This window comes from Chrysemys picta, chromosome 21 (assembly GCF_011386835.1).
Source record: "Chrysemys picta bellii isolate R12L10 chromosome 21, ASM1138683v2, whole genome shotgun sequence".
NCBI classification, from domain to species: Eukaryota; Metazoa; Chordata; order Testudines; family Emydidae; genus Chrysemys; species Chrysemys picta.
The window spans coordinates 4,978,421-4,997,273 of NC_088811.1; the positions used below are offsets into that span (position 1 = coordinate 4,978,421).

Below are 18,853 nucleotides of genomic sequence, written 5' to 3' on the forward strand. Positions count from 1 at the left end.
GCATTAAACAGTGAGGATTAGGATTACATTGATGATATAAATTAAGAAAGAAACATGAATCTGGGTCTATGTTTTATTAATAGTCAAAATACTCATGAGTGCAGGGCCTGTGGTAAGGGAAAAAGTGACCAGAAAAGCATTGCTCTAAGTCAGTTTAATCACTGAGCCAGCGTCTTTGGAACAGGATCCAAGATTTCTGGCATCAGGTCAGATGATAAAAAAAACAAATATTACTTATTTCTTTAGAAAATCTTCTCATGGTCAGATGACTGCCCACCCCTGTGCTATTCTCACGCTTCCCTGTGGCAGATTTGACTGTGCCAAATATATCTAATGCATATGGGGTATATAACAGTCAAACATATTGAAAAAAAAAACGGTGCTTGTATGTGAAAGAGACAGAGAGAGATTGGACTAGGAGTCAGGAAATCTTGCAGTATTATAGCCATTTTGCAGATAGGATCATTGAGGCCAAGTGTGGGTGAGGGAATGATTTCCTTGGTGTCTCAGTTTCCCCATGTGTTAAGGAGGATATTCCCCTATTGCACATGGGGGCTGAGGCACAGCAGAGTGTTGTGAGGCTTAGTTCATGATTGTTTGTCTAATGCTCTGAGATATCAAATGGAAGATGCCAGGGAAGAGCAAAACGACTATTTATTATTATTATTATTATTGTTGTACAGATTTGCCAGACCATCATAGGAGGAATTGAGATTGCCCAGAAAAAAAAAAAAAAAGATTTAAGACTTTTAAAGAATGACAGAGGAAACAAAATCTCTATAAAAGATGGAGAGAAAAGCATTTTGAACTGTATCTTCCTTAAAAAGATCCCCTCCCCAAAAACGTGTTTTCCCTTTTGATTTTGATTTCAGTTGCCTGAAAATTGACAAGCACTGTATTCATCTAAGCACGGTTTAATGTCAATGAAAATGTTTAGTCTCTCGAATTCTGGACTTTTCCCTTTACAGCTTCTTTTTGGGCACAGGAAAGTGGGGGACATTTTCCCTTCCTGGGAGCTGTCTTCTGTGCTTAATTTCACCACAGCCTGGGAAAAGGCAGCATATTGAGATGTTGACGTTCTCAACATCAGGCACAAGTTTGATTATAATGACGGCGAACGCTTTCCCACGTTCTTATCCTGTTCTTCCAAGGCCAGTCCCTATTGTGTAACACGCTCCCCAGTCCACCTGCTCCGTTGGGAGCAGAGTATTATCCCCAGGCAATTCACAGTCAATTTACCATGCTGTAATAGATGCTTTCTCTATTGTCCTGATAAATGCATGGATTGGCTAGTGAGTGTGGGAAACTCAAAGAAGCTTAGGACCCAGACATTTGTATGCAGCTTATGGGTATAAATAGAAGAGCTTTCCAGCTCCTTTCTGCACTGGCTAAACAGCAAGATTGGAAGTGAAACCTGCACTTGAAAGTTTGGGATAATGGCACCCAATACTTTCTCACTGGAAATCTTAACATCCAAAGAGAAAAACAGAGTAAGTATCCACTGCATATTGCAACATGCACTGACTAAAGGGCAAGTGGCTGATACAGCCTGAGCTGCTTACACAGAGAAGATGGGAAATGGATGGAAAAGAGAAATGTGTCACTAACTTTCTCTCCCCTCTTGTGTTACAGCTGAGGAAGCCGATTGTAGAGAAGCTGCGCCGGGACCGGATTAACAGCAGCATCGAGCAGCTGAAACTCCTGCTGGAGAAGGAGTTCCAGAGACACCAGCCCAACTCCAAGCTGGAGAAAGCCGACATCCTGGAGATGACTGTCAGCTACCTGAAATACAGTCAAAGTAAGTGCCTTCCCCTTTGCTTCTGAATAACTCCCCGGTGCTGCATTTATCCCTGGTCCAAACTCCAGCCTAGATGTCCCTATCTAAAACCCATCTCCGTCTTTTCTCTCTTCCCAGCTTTTGCATCCTCTTCTACAAGCCTGCAGCAGGATTACAGTGAAGGCTATTCCTGGTGCCTCAAAGAGGCTCTGCAGTTCTTGTCTCTCCATTCTGCGAACACGGAAACCCAGATGAAACTGCTGTGCCACTTCCAGAGGCCTCAAGTTACAGCCAAGGACTCAAATTCTCCAGCTTCATCCTCTGCAGCCCACCAAATGTCTGCAAAACAAGCAGCACTGAAACCCACCAGCAGCCTTTGGAGGCCTTGGTAGATTAGAAGGACTTTTGTATGGTTTCTGGACATTCACTCATATTCCAGAGGAGACTGTGACTTGCTGTACAAGTCCTCTCACTCCTCTAATGAGTAGGGAAGAATACTTTCCTTTTATAGAGCATACTAATGCTTGGATGTCAGTTTCCCTTCTCCTAGAAGGATCTAAATGCTCCCACCACGTGGAGAGGTAGCTATTCTAAAAGAATGTGCAAAGTAATCCTCATAGTAGGATGACTGAGCAGTTGTTCAAAAGGGAACGTTTAATGTTTTTTTAACCTTGCTGAGGTTTTTGAGTGTGTGTTTAGAAAGAAGTAACTTCTAGGAAGTTTAGGCTACAGTTTTCAAAAGTGTCCACTCAACTGGAGTGCCTCTGTTTTTAGTGGCCCAACCTGAGACTCATAGAACATTGATTTTCGAAGCGTGCAGCATCCCACTCCACTTGATTTCAACTGGAATTGTGGGAGTTCAACACTTGTGAAAAATCAATGTCCTACGAATCACAAGGTGAGCATCCAATCTTAGTGGGCACCGTTGAAAATCTGGCTCTCATGTTGTTGTTGTAAGAGGTTCTATAATGTTTATAGAGTTTATTGAGTGTACTTGGAAAAATGTTACACCATAACTCAAGCTATGTAGAGGAGATTCTTCAGGAGCAGAGTACTGTTTCTTATGTTCAGGATATGCAATGCCTTTTATAAAGGCAGTAACTTGTTTTGTATCCTCATAGGAAGGAAAGTATCGGCTTGTGTTGTCGGTTTTACGAGAAATATTTAGCAAAAGTCTTTCATGAAAGGCAACCGTACAAGTTATATTTACATTTTTGGTACCATAATGTTATGGGAGATAGTCTATTCACTATAATCCTCAGAGGATGCTGTGACGTGTATGTGTCAGGTGATGCTGTGACGTGTATGTGTCAGGTGCACTGATTGTATGATCTGTGTTTGAAACCATTTTGAATTTCAAAAGTTGCAGAAACTTTGCACACTGTTAAAATAAAATCTAATTACTGAATCTATATGTAGCAAGTCATTCTCTCCAGTGTAGAAATCCCTAACTGATGCCCCTTTGACAGAGGCTTCACAGGATAGTGCTGTTTAAAGAACTGACATAAGAGACCTCACAATAGTTACACAAAGATCATAGTTCAGCTGTGGAGCAACCCAGGTTGGCCAAGTTTGGTCTGAGGCACTGTAATTTGAATGACTCCTATTGATTAACATACAGAATGGCACTGACAAGATCCAGAAGGAGCCATAGGCCTGGTCTACACTAGGTGCGGGAATCGATCTAAGATATGCAACTTCAGCTACGAGAATAGCCTCGACATATCTTAGATCGACTTAGATTGACTTACTTCGTGTCCTCGCAGCACGGGATCGACGGCCACCGCTCCCCCGTCGACTCCGCTTCCGCCTCTCGCCCTGGTGGAGTTCCAGAGTCGATGGGGAGCGCGTTCGGGGATCGATGTATCGTGTCTAGATGAGACGCGATATATCGATCCCCGATAGATCGATCACTACCCGCCAATCCAGGTAGTGTAGACATACCCATAGTCAGCCTTCCACAGCTGTGAGGAAAGCGTGAATAGGGATTACTCGTGTGATTAAGGGTTTGCAAGACCAAGCACACACTATCCAGAGTCAGAGGATTTCTTTAATTCAGAGGTGTCTGCCTTTGGGTTTAATAAGGCAAATCCACTGTACTCATGGCTGGTATCCCTGTGTTGTTGAGACTGGGCCAGGAGACAGTGAGGGGAAAGCAAAGCCCTCGCTAAGAGGAAGAGTCCAATAAATGATTCTATAGCAGACTTCTCATAGATCTCATATTCATTTAACAAGGCTGCTCACAAATTACTTCAAAGACTGAGACACTTAACTTTAGTACTGTACTTTTAACTGATCCTTTTGCGGCTTCTTATTCACACTCTAGATATACCCCTTTAACAAACAAAATAAAATACCTTGCAGACATCCAACAATAATATTAAGCCTTTACATATTATGATTCCCACTTTAGATATAGAAGAACTGAGACAGAGATTAAAGTAAAAATATTCTAAACAAGCCTCTAATCTTCAGATGCCCAACTTCAGACGTCTAAGACCTGATTTTCCAAGGTGATAAATATATACAGCTTCACTGACTTCAACTGGAGTTGTGAGCGCTCAGCACCTTCAGAAATCACTCCCAAAAAATGAAGGCAACCAAACATCAGTAGACACTTAAACCCAAGTGACTTACCCAACATCACAGAAAAGGTGAGTGTCACAGCTAGATTTAACTCAGGAGTTCTTGGGTCTCGGTCCCATATTCAGACTGATAGATCCGGGCTGGCTCGGATGTATCTATGAATGAGAAAAATGAGGGCCGTCATTTTCGAAGCAGATAATCCACTTCAAGTAAGGAAGAAATAACTTCCTAAGTGAAAATAAACCTTGCTAGGTGCTTAATGTTTAATTCCCTTCTTTTTATATATTAAATAAATGTGGGGCAGCAACAGTTACTAGTAAGAGATGCAGCGAAATTTAGATCCAATTGGTTTTCCACATAAAGCAGAAATATTTGTAGCTACTTAATTCATCCTTGTGGGGAAAAGCAAGTATATATGGGGCTTGCACCCGCAACACTGATGTGAATGGGAGCAGTATTACGGCCACAGAATGGGAAAATTAGAGGCTACAAAACTCAAACTATATGTTAGGCCAACAAGGTATCCCTTTATTCAGAAAAAAAGGAATACTGGGAGCTATTAAGCGGATGATAACCCTTAACTCTCCCTCACTTCAGTTAAACCCAAATGTATCTTCATTCCGCACCAACCTGCCTTTACCTCATATTTGTTAGTGCAAATGTTTTACCTGAGGATGCAGAAGCATATATGCAAGGAGCTAGAAAATGGTGTTTTCAATAAGGGAATGTATCCCACCTAGAATCACTGAAATTAGAGGTCTGTCAGGTCTCATGTAATGTGTCTCCTACAGCACATTTGCTAGTATTTTGTCTAGTCCTGTATAAATATCTCAATTGTTGGAGTTTCCAGCTGTAAGCTCTATGTATTGCCATTTCTCTTGCAGTTTGCCCTATTGCTAGTTTATGACAGGGAGAGACTTTTGTTTGACTCGGACTTTACCTTCCAACAACTCCCATCTTCTTTAGCCACATTGAACCATCACTCCAGTTTTGACTTATACGTTTTCAGGGAGGGATCATGTGATGTTTGCTGCACAAGCAGCACTGTAATCTCCAACTGTGCTATGCCACCGTGTGGCCCAGTTCAAGCACTGTGTCAGTATGAAACAGCAATACTACTGAAAGCTGCAACACCTTGCTCATTTGGGTGAGTTTGGGGTCTTTAGATGAGATATAAAAAAATGATGTGTTACTGAATCCATTAGCAATCATTTCTCCTCAATTTTTTGTGCAATACCTGGAAAAATCTCCTTTTCTCTCACCAAAAATGGAGCAGGGGTATGAACTCACTCAAGAGCAGGGAGGACCTGCAAACTACAAGTATTTATTTGGGATGATCTACTGTAAATGCAGGATATTATAGTGTACTAGTATTATTAACAACAATTTATGATCATAAGGTACTTTGAGATGAGATCCCATAGAAAGTATCATTGCTAATAAAAATAAAATGATGATGCTATATTAGAGACGAGGCAAATTTAGATTATTTGTATCAATGTGCCTTTTCCCCTCAATAACTTTGGGACTTCAGATGAATGGAACACAAATCCCCAAAACACCCCACACCATCTATTCAGTAACCCTGTGGCTGAGGATGAAATGGGGCCAGGTGCAAGCCCCTCAGCAACTAGGAGGTGCAAATAAAAATGAATCCAGACCCTCACACACCTATAACGTTGTATACCATAGATCTAGATTCCTGTAACTTGGTGGAGGGGGGCAGATTATTTGGGATCAAGATCTAACCTACCAATAACTTTGTAAGGTAAAATATATAGAGCTCAGTTCCACACTCTCCCTCCCCCCCATAACTTTGTCGGTTGCAGATAAAATGGGGCCACGATCCACCCTCTCACACACACCCTGGGCAAAAAGGATGAATGCTGGCAAAGTTTAAGGGAGCCCCAGCCGGGGCTCATTTACATAATATATACACTATCGTGTATTACTATGTAAATATATGCGCATATATTTGCATGCCGATGAGGCCAGGCAAGGGGGTGGGTGGCGTTCAAAATGGCGGAGCGGGGCGGGCGAGGTACCAGCAGCGGCGGTGACAGCAGCCTGGACAAGAGCATCACTCTCCCGCCTGACGAGATCTTCCGCAACCTGGAGAACGCCAAGTGCTTCGCCATAGACATCGGTAACCGAACGGGCGCCTCGGGGGCGGCAGCGGTCGGGGACGGGTGGCGGCTGTCCGCTCAGGGAAACCGCCGGGACGGGCAGCTAGTGGCGCGCAGGGCACGCTGGGAAATGTAGTCCCGCTGGGCGCGGCGCACACAGCCTGGAGCGGGAGACGGACTACGGCTCCCGGCGTGCGCCGCGTCTGGCTGGCGGAGCGGGACATGACGGGAGTTGTGGTCCAGAGGCTCTCCCGGGGCGAGGCGGAGGGCGGGCAGTAGAACTACGAGTCCCAGCATGCCGCCGGGGGCTGCTAACGGGCCGGCCGGGGTGTAAACAGGCTGGAGGGGCCAGCCTAGGAGAGGGGGGTGGGCCCCATTGAGGAGGCGATGAAAGGGGGCAGGAGGACAGCAGCCTAGGAGGGGGTGACCCTGGGGAGGGGACTAGGGGATGGACCCCTTTGTGGGAAGCCTCAGCATCGTCAAGGGAGGGGACTGAAAGGGGTTAGCCCCACTGAGGGGGGCAGGGTTGCCTCAGCATCCACGATTAGGGAGGCAGAATTTGGGGTGTGGGGGAGGGATGCCACCCAGCAGCAGATGGGAGGGTATGAGACCCTCATTACATGGAGGTGCATTCCGTCCCGCTTAGTTGTGAGGTCTGTGCAAACATTAGCCCAGTGGAGTAGCTTGCTGCAGCAAGACTCTCTATGTCTACATTACAGCGTAAACCCAGGGCTCAAATTTAGGCTCAAGCCTAATCCCCTCCTCCCCCCACCCCATCTACACACATCACACTAACCCAGGGTTTGGCCTCAGGCTCCCACACTGGGACCTAGGGTTCAAGCCCTGTTGGTTTTCAGTGTAGATGCAGCCCCTCCAGACTTGTGCTCTGGGAGTCCATCAAAAGTATTTGACGATCCCATGGGCTGACTTTTTGTCCTCTGGACAGTCAAGTTTTCCCATGCTGCACCACAAACAAAGGGCTAGAACAGTCACATTTTGAGAGGGTGCTAGGAAGTCTGGGATATGCCTGGTTGAACTCTGGGCCACATAAGGCAGTGTAGATGCTGGAGCCCCAGGTTGAGCTCAGGGTTCAACTATTCCTAACCTCAGATTATAAGTGAGTGTAGAGATACTCAAAACCTAGGCTAACAACCCCACGGTCTGCTAATGTGTTTTGTACTAACACTGAGCTTACATTGTAGACAAACTCTGAGGCTGTTGTCTTCCACCCACCCCCTCCAAAAAAAAAAAAACCCACCAACCAACCCCCAACCACATTCAGGAAAAAGACATAGTATTGTTAGCTATGTGTGTTTTTCATGATTTTCCTCCTGCTTTCCCCCTCCCCCACCCTTGCTTTAGGGAGAATGTAAGGACTGGGGGGGTGATGGTGGAGGGAGGGCTAATTTCTGAATTTATAGGGTGCCAATAGCCTATCTATATTGACAGCTGACTGATGGATGTGTGTGCATTTCCCACAGCCACCCAGGGAGATGGGATTTTTCTCTGTGAAAGTACCAATATGCACTGGTGAAACCCTAATGGGCATATACACAAAGGTCTTGACATCTTGGACCAAAGTGTATAGCATGTCACGATATAATGAAAAAATGAAAACTTAAACAAATGGGAAGATGAAACAACTATGTTCCATGTTGGAACACTGTTGAACCTTTATGGCAGGGAACAGAGAGGCTGAAGGGATAGATTTTCCCCAGCTTTTCATATTCCTTGCCAGCATTTGATCACTGCAAGAATGTCACAAAGGGAGGCAAGATACTCCTCTAGGTGCAAGTGAAGCAGCTCAGGGTCAAAATCCTGCTTGTAGTAGGGACCACTCCTGCTGTTTTCATAGAAGTCTAGGGGAGTGGAATTGGACTATTTGCATTTTTCCTCTTATTGCTCCAACTGTTACAAGTCAGTGAAGTTGTTTTGAGTTCTTTATTAAGCAACACTTTCCCCCCGCATTAGATTTGCAGTTAGTTTCAATTCAGGGTCTGCATTTGACATTGTCTAGAACTGCAGACTAATCACATGATGTAAGTGTGTGTGTCAGTGTCGGGATGGAAGGGAAGAGGGACAGGGGTGTATTAGCATCTGATCACCCTTTGTAAGCCCTCTGAAAGGGATAGTGATTTATTCTTTAATTTTAGTCACTAATTTATTATGTTTACTGAATAGGGTTACCTTTCAGTGGGTCCAAATAGCATTAAAGCAGTGGATTAGCTATAAACCCCAGGCACAGTGTGTGTCCAACACAGGTTTTTAAGTCTTTACAAACTGGGAAAATAAAGCTAAAAGCAATGTAGCTAGATAGGGAATTGCAGTGCAAGGTAGATATCAAGAAATAACTCTGTACTTCTGTAATTCCTTTCATCTAGGGATCTCGAAGTGCTTTACAAACACCACTTTAATTTCAGAGCATCCCTATCTCTTGTATTTCCCTATTTGTAGAGATTGGGAAGTGTACCTTCTCAGAGATCCATCAAATTTGTGTTGATCTCTGAATTTCTATTTTGAAGTTCAAAACTAGTAGAAGGGTAAAATTATTTTCTTATCAACTGGAAGTGACAGTTTCAGCTGATGCATCAGAATGGGATCTTGGAAGGTCTGAGGGTTATTAAGTTTCACTGCTTCTGTTACCATAGATGGTCATCATTGGTCTTATGGAATTGACCATCATATGCTGCTTAATCTATCTCGAACTCAGTGTCTCCTCTGTACCACTTCTTTCAAAACAACAAAAACACCTTTCCTCATTTGTCTAGATTACAAATGTTTAGTGCTGCAAATTTTAGTTTGCAGAAGCATGACACTGAATTTACCAATGGAATGTGTGCAGTCCAGGAATCAGTTAGTGAAGCAGTATGATATGGCTTAGTGCATTCAGATTTTCACTTGGAGTTTGGAAAAATCACAGGCTGTGTCTGAGAGATTTGGCAGTTCAGCATCCGGAACGCTGCTGTGGACCATAAGAGTGCATTGTATGTTTTCTAAGAGAAATGCAGATCTTAATAAGGGGACACCCATCCAACTATTTGGAGAATAGGTGGAGAATTAATTGTATAGTTATTTGCAAAACAGCAGCACGAGACCTAGAATCCTCCTAAGCTCTGTTCTAAGAGGAAAGGAGGCATTATCTTCCTTCAGGATCTGTGATTCTGGATGCTTTCCCCTGTGTTGGCTACAGCATATCCCTGGCATCTTTCAGTGCAAGGTTCAAGCTGTGTTTCTTTGTATGTAGGTGTGGGGGTGGGGGTGGGGGGGAGTTATGCGATGTGTAGCCCATAATACCTTTTAAATCATATTTTCTACTTGTGGTTAATATAGGGGTTTATTTTCCTCTCAAATTGTCCAGAGGCTTTTGGGCATTGGCTCCTGTAAATTAACATCTGTCCAAAAGTCAGAAGCTAAAAGAAAATGATGAAGGAAACAGATGTGCTAGTACAGTGGTGGCTAAAGGGTTTTAAAAACTCATTTCCAGTCGCTGCTCAGATTTTGGTTCTCTGTGTGTTCTTGGTGATGCTGGGTTTCTTGGGGCATAGGCAATGCTGATCCATTTCGAAGACAATCAATCATCTTACCAAAATCCTTTTAGTGATCAGGCTGTTGAGAAAAGGAATTCAGATATATGAATTCCAGTTACAGAGCTTAAAACAAGACTGTTGGTAAGGGTTTGTTTTTACATGATGGTAGGAAGAGTGAGCTCTTGACCTGTTTCAGTAGTAGCTCATTCTAGATACATTTGTAACCTTTTGGCAGGTCTAGTAGCTTTCTGATGTGGGTTTTTGTGGGTGTGATTTGGGTGGGGTTGTCAGAGTGGGTAATCCCTGTATGGGATGGGACTGGAGAAATAGAATAGCAAGAAGGTTGTCTTTGCTCAGTGCAAGAATGTGTGTTAGATAACCAAGAAGCCTTAAAGGTGAACTGAAGTCTACACATTGATTATTCACGTTTACCAATGGGTTTGAAGCAAGCACTTTTGAAAGCAGCACTTTTACTTGTATGAAGTAAAGTGTTTCCCATATTCTGGATCACAACCGCACTAAATACTGGAAACGTAATCAACTAAAGAAAGAGAAACAGGTTTCATTTGAAAGCATTTTTAATGTGCCTGTCAAAGTATTTCTATGTAATGCAAAGCAACATGCACTCATTACATTCTGATCAACAGCCTTAAGAAATTGTCAGTACTGTAAAACAAGTAGTCTTAAATTTTGGCAGTTATAAAATAGTTAGATTGAAAAAAGTATTTTCCTAATTACAAAAAGATGTTCTTATATTGGCCTTTAATACACTTCTATAAACTGATGGCAAAAATGGCTTGGATATTTGTTAATTTAAAAGCTTTGTTTTTTTAGTCATCTTCTACTCTCTGTCTAGCGAAGTCATAATTCTTGATGTACAACCTTAAAAATGATCACATTCAGTTTGAAAGCTTGATTTCATTACCTCAGGTAGAGAGCCTGGCTGTGCTAAGGGGTTTTATTTCATGGGGGAAAGAAGCTTTCTGCTTCTAGGGTCAGATCTAAACTTGACTGAGGAAAACCAAGAGTTAGCATCAGCAGAACTGTTTTTTGCCTAAGTGAAATGAGTTTGTGGTGGTGCACTTTCAGAACAGAGGCCAAGGGCTGCATGGATACATATACATAGTTCCCCTGGCAAGGCATCTCAGGGGAAGCTGGTACAGTCACTGTCCATGCTGTACTTGTTCTGTGGCTAAGTAGAGAAGACATCCTGGATTGTCAGGCCACTATTCATCAAGGAGTTGTGCATCCTGGGCTAGAAAAATGAACGTCAGCCTTCTAAAGGTTGTGTGTATGTTTGGTAGCAGTTTTTGCTGAAATCAGATTTAAATGTATTAGTCATGTTGCTTACTGCACTACTGGAAGGCACTAAGTCAGTAGAATGATGAGTACTGCATGATAATCTATATAGAAGGAACTCACTATTTAAAATATGCAGTTTCATAGATAAGGACTAGAGTGAGATGAGCTCTGGGTGGGGAATCCTTGGGTAAGACAAGTTTCTTGAACATTTACTGCTCGTGCATTACGTGTAATTGTTTCAACATCTAATATATCCCTAATGAGTCTGTCAGCGAATCACTCAGGCCCAGATGTTTAAGGGGTTGAATCACTCAGTGTTGCAAGGCCTAAGTCCCATTTTCACGAGTGACTTAAGCTTTGCAATGCTGTGCAGAGCAATGCCTAAATACCTTTAGAAATCTGAGCTGCGGAGACTGATTCTCTGCATACACTAGCACTAACTATTGACTTCAGTGGAGTGACGTGATGTGCACTGGTATAGCTGAGAGGAGAATCCGGCACTTAGGATCTTTAGGCATGCAAGCTGATGCTTTGGAGGAAAGCCTGGGATGTACACTGATGTTGTGGTCACCTGAAGTTTGTGACCTCCAGTGCCTGGCAGACTTGAGGGAAGCCTCTGGGCCAAATGCGGAAGTTTTTATTCAGTTTCTACTTGAGCAAAATTCTTAGTGACTCACTGAAAATTAGTGAGTTTTTTGCCTGTGTAAGGACTTCAGGTTTTGGCCCCCTAAGAATATCCAGCTGCATGGAAAAGGGTCTATTTTTCATTGCCTTTGGTGCTTCATGCAGCTTGTTCCTTTTAGGATGTTGTTCAGTTTTGAAGCCAAGAATAATCCCTCAGCGATGTTGTTATTCAGCATTTAAATTCCTTTATTTTAATAGAAGCAGAGACTTTTTGCAGTGTGTCCTTGAAGATTCTTAATGTTTAAGAAAGTGTTTTAAGTGAAACTTTGTTGTTTGAGCAATATGCCTCATGTACAACAAACATGGCAAACCTGTTAATCAAGTCTGTTAAAATGTGCAGGATTTTAGGCATTTCTTAAACAAGTTTCACAAAGCTAAGCAGTGGATGTGTGACATTTCCCTCCCAACCCTCCCCCTCCTGAGAGCTTTGAAGCCCAGGCATAGTATGAGCACAGACAGGACCGAGTTACAATCCTGTCCTGTCCTGATATGCTCTCACCTCATGGCCTTGAGCACCTTCCCTGCCTAGTTTAGCTATCTTGGAGGGACTGGAGGTTAAGATTCCAATCCTGCAAACCCGTAATCACCTGAGTAGCCCTTCCTCAAGCAAGTAGTCTGTTTACATGCATACTGTGAGGTAACTAGGAAGTGAACTCATGACCTCTGTTCATCTTCAGCCACCCCAGCATCAGTTGGGCTTGAGTGCCTCCGGTGGCGCCTCCACCTTCAAGCAATGCATCTGGATCTAGCTATGCTAAGACAGCCCCCAAATGACTGTCCTTTGGTTCACTGAATAAAGAGCTTCGCCTAATTAGCTCTGCTTGAAGCCAAGCCATTCTTAAAACTGGGCTAAGTAACTAAGACGCAGAAGTATCTAAATTCTGTCTGACCCTGAATCTGAGATGCATGATGTCTTGTTTTTGATAACAGGTGGGTCGTTAACCAAGTTGGCGTATTATTCAACTGTGCAGCATAAAGTAGCAAGAGTGAGATCTTTTGATCATTCTGGAAAGGTAAGAATTGCATTATATAGCAAACCATAACCTCTAATGTGTGCAGGCACGAGAAGGGGGGGGGGGGGGGAAGGAAATTTTAAACACAGGGCAGTTTTCCATAATATCAATTTTCAGATGGCACCAGGAATATCTATTAATTATATAGCACTATAAATATGCACGGTACTTCAGAGCACAGCTCTTGCCATGAGTTGCTCATAGTATTAGAGTCCAATCCTGCAAACCCTTAATGGTTCCTATTGTTAGGAGTCCTATTGACCTGAAGCACCGTAGTAAGGGCTTACAAGTTTGGATCCTAAATTAAGAAGCATTAAAAACAAAATGGGAGGCTTAGCACAAGGAAGAATTGTAGGTAAGGACAATAAGGTTGTGTGCTCACTTGGGTGAGTATTGCACATACAGTATCTGAAATGAAAAACAAACCTAACATGTCTAAGTTTATAAGCCACCTTGAAGTGGATTTTGAGAAGAGATTTGGAGGATGGGTGGAAGTCAGGCAGCTGGAGGTCAAAAAGGGACTTCCAGGGCAATTGCCCTATCTGAGATCCTAAATCATCAATTACTGTTGTCCTGCTTTATAGCTTGTAATGCAGGAAGTTTTGAGTGTGCACCTAACCGCTTGTAGATACGTGCAGATCAGGTTAAAAGTGTGTGAGAGACCCTTGTTTTTGTTCACACCTATAGAGTTTGATTCAGTATTTCAGGTGAAACCACCATTTGGCCCAGGTTTGCCAGCTGATGCTTGGATTTCATTGTGGAAGCTTATTACAGTTCTAATTCCAAGCTTGCATGAAGAACACACGTTATGCAAACACAACAAACTTGTTAAAAGGATGTTAAGGTTGCTAAGTCAAGCACTCAAAAGTTAAGAAATGCCAGATTTGAGGTTGCACAGGCAACTTTAATTGGCCACCTTGTAGATGTGCATTATGATAGTATGTGATCACATAATCAAAGACTATTTTTTCCACATGACCCCTGCCTCATTTGATTTCTCTCCCCCGCCCGGCTGATAATTTGGACATATTTTCACAAGGATGGGAAAAGACACATTCCTGACACAAATTACAAGTCCCTGTTTCAAAGTTGGGGGAGGAGGGAGTTTTTCTTACTGCAGCATTTGTGGGGTGGGAGGAAGCTTTCCCCAACTGTTGGCTCTTTGACCATGGTATAGTTTGACATCTTATTTGACATGCTGTGTGAATAATAAATACTGTTGGATGGCTAAGGCTAGTTACTTGGTTCTTAGAATAAAAGGCTAGGAGTCTTCTGAACTGATCTTTTGGTGTTGGCTCTCATGTATCGAACCAATATTCATACACACTCTTCATGGGCTTGGGTATTAAGAAATGCTTGACTCTATGCAGTTGATGTATGCAACATCAAGGTCACCATCTTGTATACAAAATATAAGACTGTTGACGTGTGGGAAGGGAGTCAGTCCTAAACACAAGTTCTGTCTGGTACACTGGTGCTTTCTGTGTATGTCTGTGCAAAGATAAAGGAATGGGCATTCTCTATGGATTAGTATGTATTAAAATTATATGATGTGAAGAAAATTGAGGGTGTTCGTGGGGAGGCTTTGGTAGCCATAACGTTGCACGCATAGAAAATACAAATGGAAATATTCACTAGCTTACCGAGTAACTAACTCTACTTCTCGGGGGGGCGGGGGGGGGGGGAGAAGAGAAATACTCACTCTGAATTTTTTAGGATATAGAACATGAATCTCCATATGAAATCACAGTTCAAGAGGAGATCACAGCTCGACTGCACTTCATTAAATTTGAGAACACGTACATTGAAACCTGCTTAGATTTCATTAAAGATCATCTTGTCAACACAGAAACTAAAGTGCTCAAAGCCACAGGGGGTGGTGCCTACAAATTCAAAGACCTTATTGAGAAGAAGCTGGGACTAAAGTAAGTGGAAACTGGTTGAAACTCATTAGGGAATAACTCCTCTTTTTGAAAGATAAAATACTGTCACTAGTAAATGTTAGACTGCAGCCTTATGTGCTTGTACTGTAATCTTCTAGGACCTTATAAGCTTAGCAAGACTGGGCTTGAATGGGTGACATTAAGGAACAAGTAAGTGCTAGATGATGTGATTGTAATTCAGTAGGAGATACTTCTCCCTCTGTATTGGTACTGAATTTCCCCAGCATATTGGTAGGGTGTGCTGTGCTGCCATATGTGCCATCTTTCAGTTGACAAGTAACTAAAGATCTGACCATTTGACACAATTGGGGTCTTAACCTCAGGGTCCTGGCTAAACTCCAGCATAGTTAATATATTCTGCTTCCCTAAAACTCTCCCTGCAGTTTCAGCTGCATATGGTAATCATACCTTTGTGTCTTAAACACTATGTAGCATGACTCTGATCTCAGAGGTGGCTGCATTTCAGTGGTGGGCAAGTGATTCTCTATCAGTTTCTAAAGTGCTTTGGATTCAGTTTGCGGAGAGTTCCTATAGAAGCTATCATTCCTATCTCTGGAATACCTGTCACAGTGGATTAAAAATTTGAAGCACTATATAAATGCTATCAGTTCTTTAATAACAAGAATTGCAAAGCTCTGGAATCTTTAGCCTGTAACTATTGTATTTTCTCATATCAGTATTTTTCTGTACATAACAAATCTACTTAGTCTGTGTCCAAAATCATAAGTGATGGTTGATTTCTGTTTTCCTGTCAAGTGTTGCTTTTTACTTGTTATTGGATGTGTGTGAAAAAAGGTAATTTTTAAAGGGCATATTGTCTTTAGGATTATTCTGTTTATAAGTGTGTGTGTGTGTGTGCTTTCTCTTCAGGGTGGATAAAGAAGATGTAATGACTTGCCTAATTAAAGGGTGTAACTTTGTGTTAAAAAATATACCCCATGAGGTGTTTGCATACCAGAAAGATTCAGATACTGAATTCCGATTTCAGACAAATCATCCAAATATTTTCCCTTATTTGCTAGTCAATATTGGCTCTGGGGTTTCTATAGTGAAGGTGAGTAAGCCATTAGACTATTTCATTAAGTAAGTAAATAAGTGTGTGTGTGTGTGTGTGTGTGTGTGAGAGAGATGTTGTGTCCTCAGACTGGTGAACGGTAGTCATCTAGATCTATACGTAAGGCTGTCTGATTGACATTTGTTTCCTTTCTGGGTTGATATCAGATTTTAAACAAAAAAACCAAAGCCACACATGTTGACTTCCATTTCTTAATATACGTTTTACCATCTGTCCCCTTTTAATTGGATAATGCTGTGCTTAAAGAGGCTAGTGTAATAGCTGCAAATGCAAATACATAATACAAAAACCCCCGACAACAACCCACTTTTGGCAGCCACTTGTGGATAAAAGCTTATGGCTGGTCCACAATGGGAAATCACATCATCATCATCCTGTCTCTGGAGTGAGATGGATTACCTTTGCTGATGAGAGTACCCCCTCCTGTCAGTGTAGGTAGTGTTTGCGCTGCTGTAGTGCTTCAGTGTAGCTGCACTGCTGTAGCATTTCTAGTGTAGACAAGCCTTCAGCCTTGAGATGGATGCTCTGAGCAGAATAAGAATGCCTGCTTCTAACTTCTTTGCCTGAACTTCTCAGTATTGAAAGTGGGTATGCGGGGTGGCAATGCTTGCCTGCTTCAGAAGTTTTGGAGGATTGGCTATGATCAAAAGCACTGTACATTGTGTTAGTGACTAACAGTTTCCAACTCTCGGCATGTGACAAGAGTTGTGGTGTCATAGTGAATATTCTCTAAATTAAATCTAGTAACCATCCCATGCACATCTGTAGTGGTTAAAATCATGGTCAGTCCATTAAAGCAACTCTCTGTAAAAACACGTCTAGTTCTGTAGAGCAAATCCCTAAGCGTTCTGGGTTAAATAAAAAGCTATATGGTAGCCAGTGGGCCAGATACAGAGTGAGAGATTATAGGAGCAACGTAGGATTTCAAAGTGTAACTTGGATATGTAACAAAGACAAGGAATCTCTGCTTACAGATAGCTTATTATATTTTTGTAACTATTGTGGTAGAAGTCCCCAAAGGCCTCCATTAAGATTGTGCTGTGATCTGTACGAACATGTTAGACACAGTGGGTAGGTCTACATTGCAATACAATACTAGTGGCTGGCCTATGTCATCGGGCTGGAGCCCGGACATCTACACTGCAATTCTATAGCCCCGCAGCCTGAGTCAGCTGACTTGGGCCAGCTGCAGGTACCGTCTTGCAGTGCAGACAAACCCAGTTCTTACAATCGAAAGACAAGGATGCTACAAATTCTTTACACAAGAGAATTTTGCCATTGAAATGCTGCCACCTCTGTTGGAGTGTGGCAGCCAAGTGGACAGCTGGCACACTGAACATGTGGGGAGAAAAGGGGAGGGAATTTTGGCCAGGGCTCTTAAGCAAACCCCTACTCGTATTTCAGATACTGAGAGATGTTGGCTTGTTCATAGAGCAGAAAGGACTTCTGACTTCCAAGGAGTCATCCTGAAGACCATAAACTGAATTTCATGCAGCAAGTCTGTACCTAAAGATAAAGGGCTAAATGGATCCTACTGAGATTGGATCATGTAGTTCCATGGAGTCCATGTGTTTCACACCGGATATTTAGGTCATTAAACTGCTCTGTTGACCGCATTTATTCATACTGTGTGCATCCATTCCATTGCTTGGAGTCCATATGTTAATCTGTTTATAAGTGTGTTGTGTATGTATTCATACTTATATCCAGGATTGTTTGTTTGATAAACTTGTGTTTGACCCCATAGGTGGAAACAGAGGACAAATTTGAATGGATTGGAGGGAGTTCAATCGGAGGGGGAACCTTCTGGGGTCTCGGAGCTTTACTCACAAAAACAAAGGTATTTGACAGTTGCACTTTAAGTAGAATGGGGAAATACAGGGGTGCTAGTAAGAGGCCTTCAGTTGTGGTGTTCCTCTTTAGAAGAGAGGAAAAACCAATCTGGTGGATAATTATGATTTCTAACCTTGCACATTATGAACCACTATTCCGCACAGAATGTTTTTTAAAATTGCCATTAATGCACTATGCAGTTTATTTTTATATTCTCTATTAAATGCTCTTTTGTTCCCTGTTGTGTCTGCTGCTGCTATTAAACAACCAACCTGGGCCCCTAAGCTGTGATAACATCCTCTGTGATACTAGTGCATAAATTCAGGCAACAAACCAAAAGAGCCCCATTAGAAACACAGGGGACAAAGCAATAAAGAAATACCTGTCAAGTGGGCAAAAAGCTGAAACTGCCTGGGATAGAGGATTTTTTTTCCAGCTTCTAGGATTGGGCGGGGGGGGGGGGGGGTGTACAATTCCCTTTTATTCTTTAATAGTCTTTTCCCTCACTGTGTACAGTTTGAGTACAGTCTGCTCCATGGTACCTGTTGATTTTCTGTGACCTATGTTCCAACATGAATGAGCTGCTCATGCCTTGAGATCTGATCTCCAGATCTTCAGTTTCAGTCTAAAGTCCTGAAGAGCAGCAAAGTAGAGAGAGCCTGAGTATTGCAGTATATCTGAGGCAAGAGGGGTAGCTCAGTTCCTGTTGCATTTCAGGGGATTTGTATGTTCAGAGAACTGAAGGCCAATTGCCAATCCACAGCCTAATTTGGTGCTGCTGTGTTTTAACTCAACACCACTTAAAGCAGGTGGTTTTTCTGTGTCCAAAGATCCAGGTGACTATAAATGTTATCTTATATAGGGGATAGTTGCACATCATGAACTTGTCAGGAGACAGTCAAAGGGAAGAGTCCATATTAGCAGTGTTTTGTCGGATACATTTATTAGTCTCGGAGCCTTTTCAACAAGTCCTCCTTTACTGGACTT

General features: G+C 42.5%; 3 protein-coding genes across 4 annotated transcripts in view; 2 read left to right on the top strand and 1 right to left on the bottom strand.

The window, feature by feature from the left end:
* Positions 1–6,548, bottom strand: part of LOC101933419 (tumor necrosis factor receptor superfamily member 14-like) — a 78,110-nt gene extending 71,562 nt beyond the window's left edge. The window contains exons 1-2 of the mRNA XM_065575185.1: positions 6,409–6,548; positions 4,415–4,518 (exon numbers count right to left, since the gene is read on the bottom strand). The gene's annotated coding sequence lies outside the window, so the exon portion shown is untranslated. The remainder of the gene's footprint in view (positions 1–4,414; positions 4,519–6,408) is intronic.
* On the top strand, positions 1,382–2,440 carry HES5 (hes family bHLH transcription factor 5). Its single transcript, XM_005292761.5, has 3 exons — positions 1,382–1,490; positions 1,633–1,798; positions 1,916–2,440. Exons 1-3 carry the CDS (start codon positions 1,437–1,439, stop codon positions 2,167–2,169), a joined length of 474 nt encoding a protein of 157 aa, XP_005292818.1. The 5' UTR covers positions 1,382–1,436; the 3' UTR covers positions 2,170–2,440.
* Positions 6,359–18,853, top strand: part of PANK4 (pantothenate kinase 4 (inactive)) — a 34,000-nt gene continuing 21,505 nt past the window's right edge. For both annotated transcript variants that reach the window (XR_010594248.1, XM_005292762.4), the window contains exons 1-5: positions 6,359–6,509; positions 12,933–13,015; positions 14,732–14,940; positions 15,829–16,012; positions 17,781–17,873. Coding sequence is in view for 1 of the 2 variants with exons in the window: in XM_005292762.4 (XP_005292819.1) it covers positions 6,383–6,509; positions 12,933–13,015; positions 14,732–14,940; positions 15,829–16,012; positions 17,781–17,873 (696 nt within the window). In the remaining variant the exon portion in view is untranslated. The remainder of the gene's footprint in view (positions 6,510–12,932; positions 13,016–14,731; positions 14,941–15,828; positions 16,013–17,780; positions 17,874–18,853) is intronic.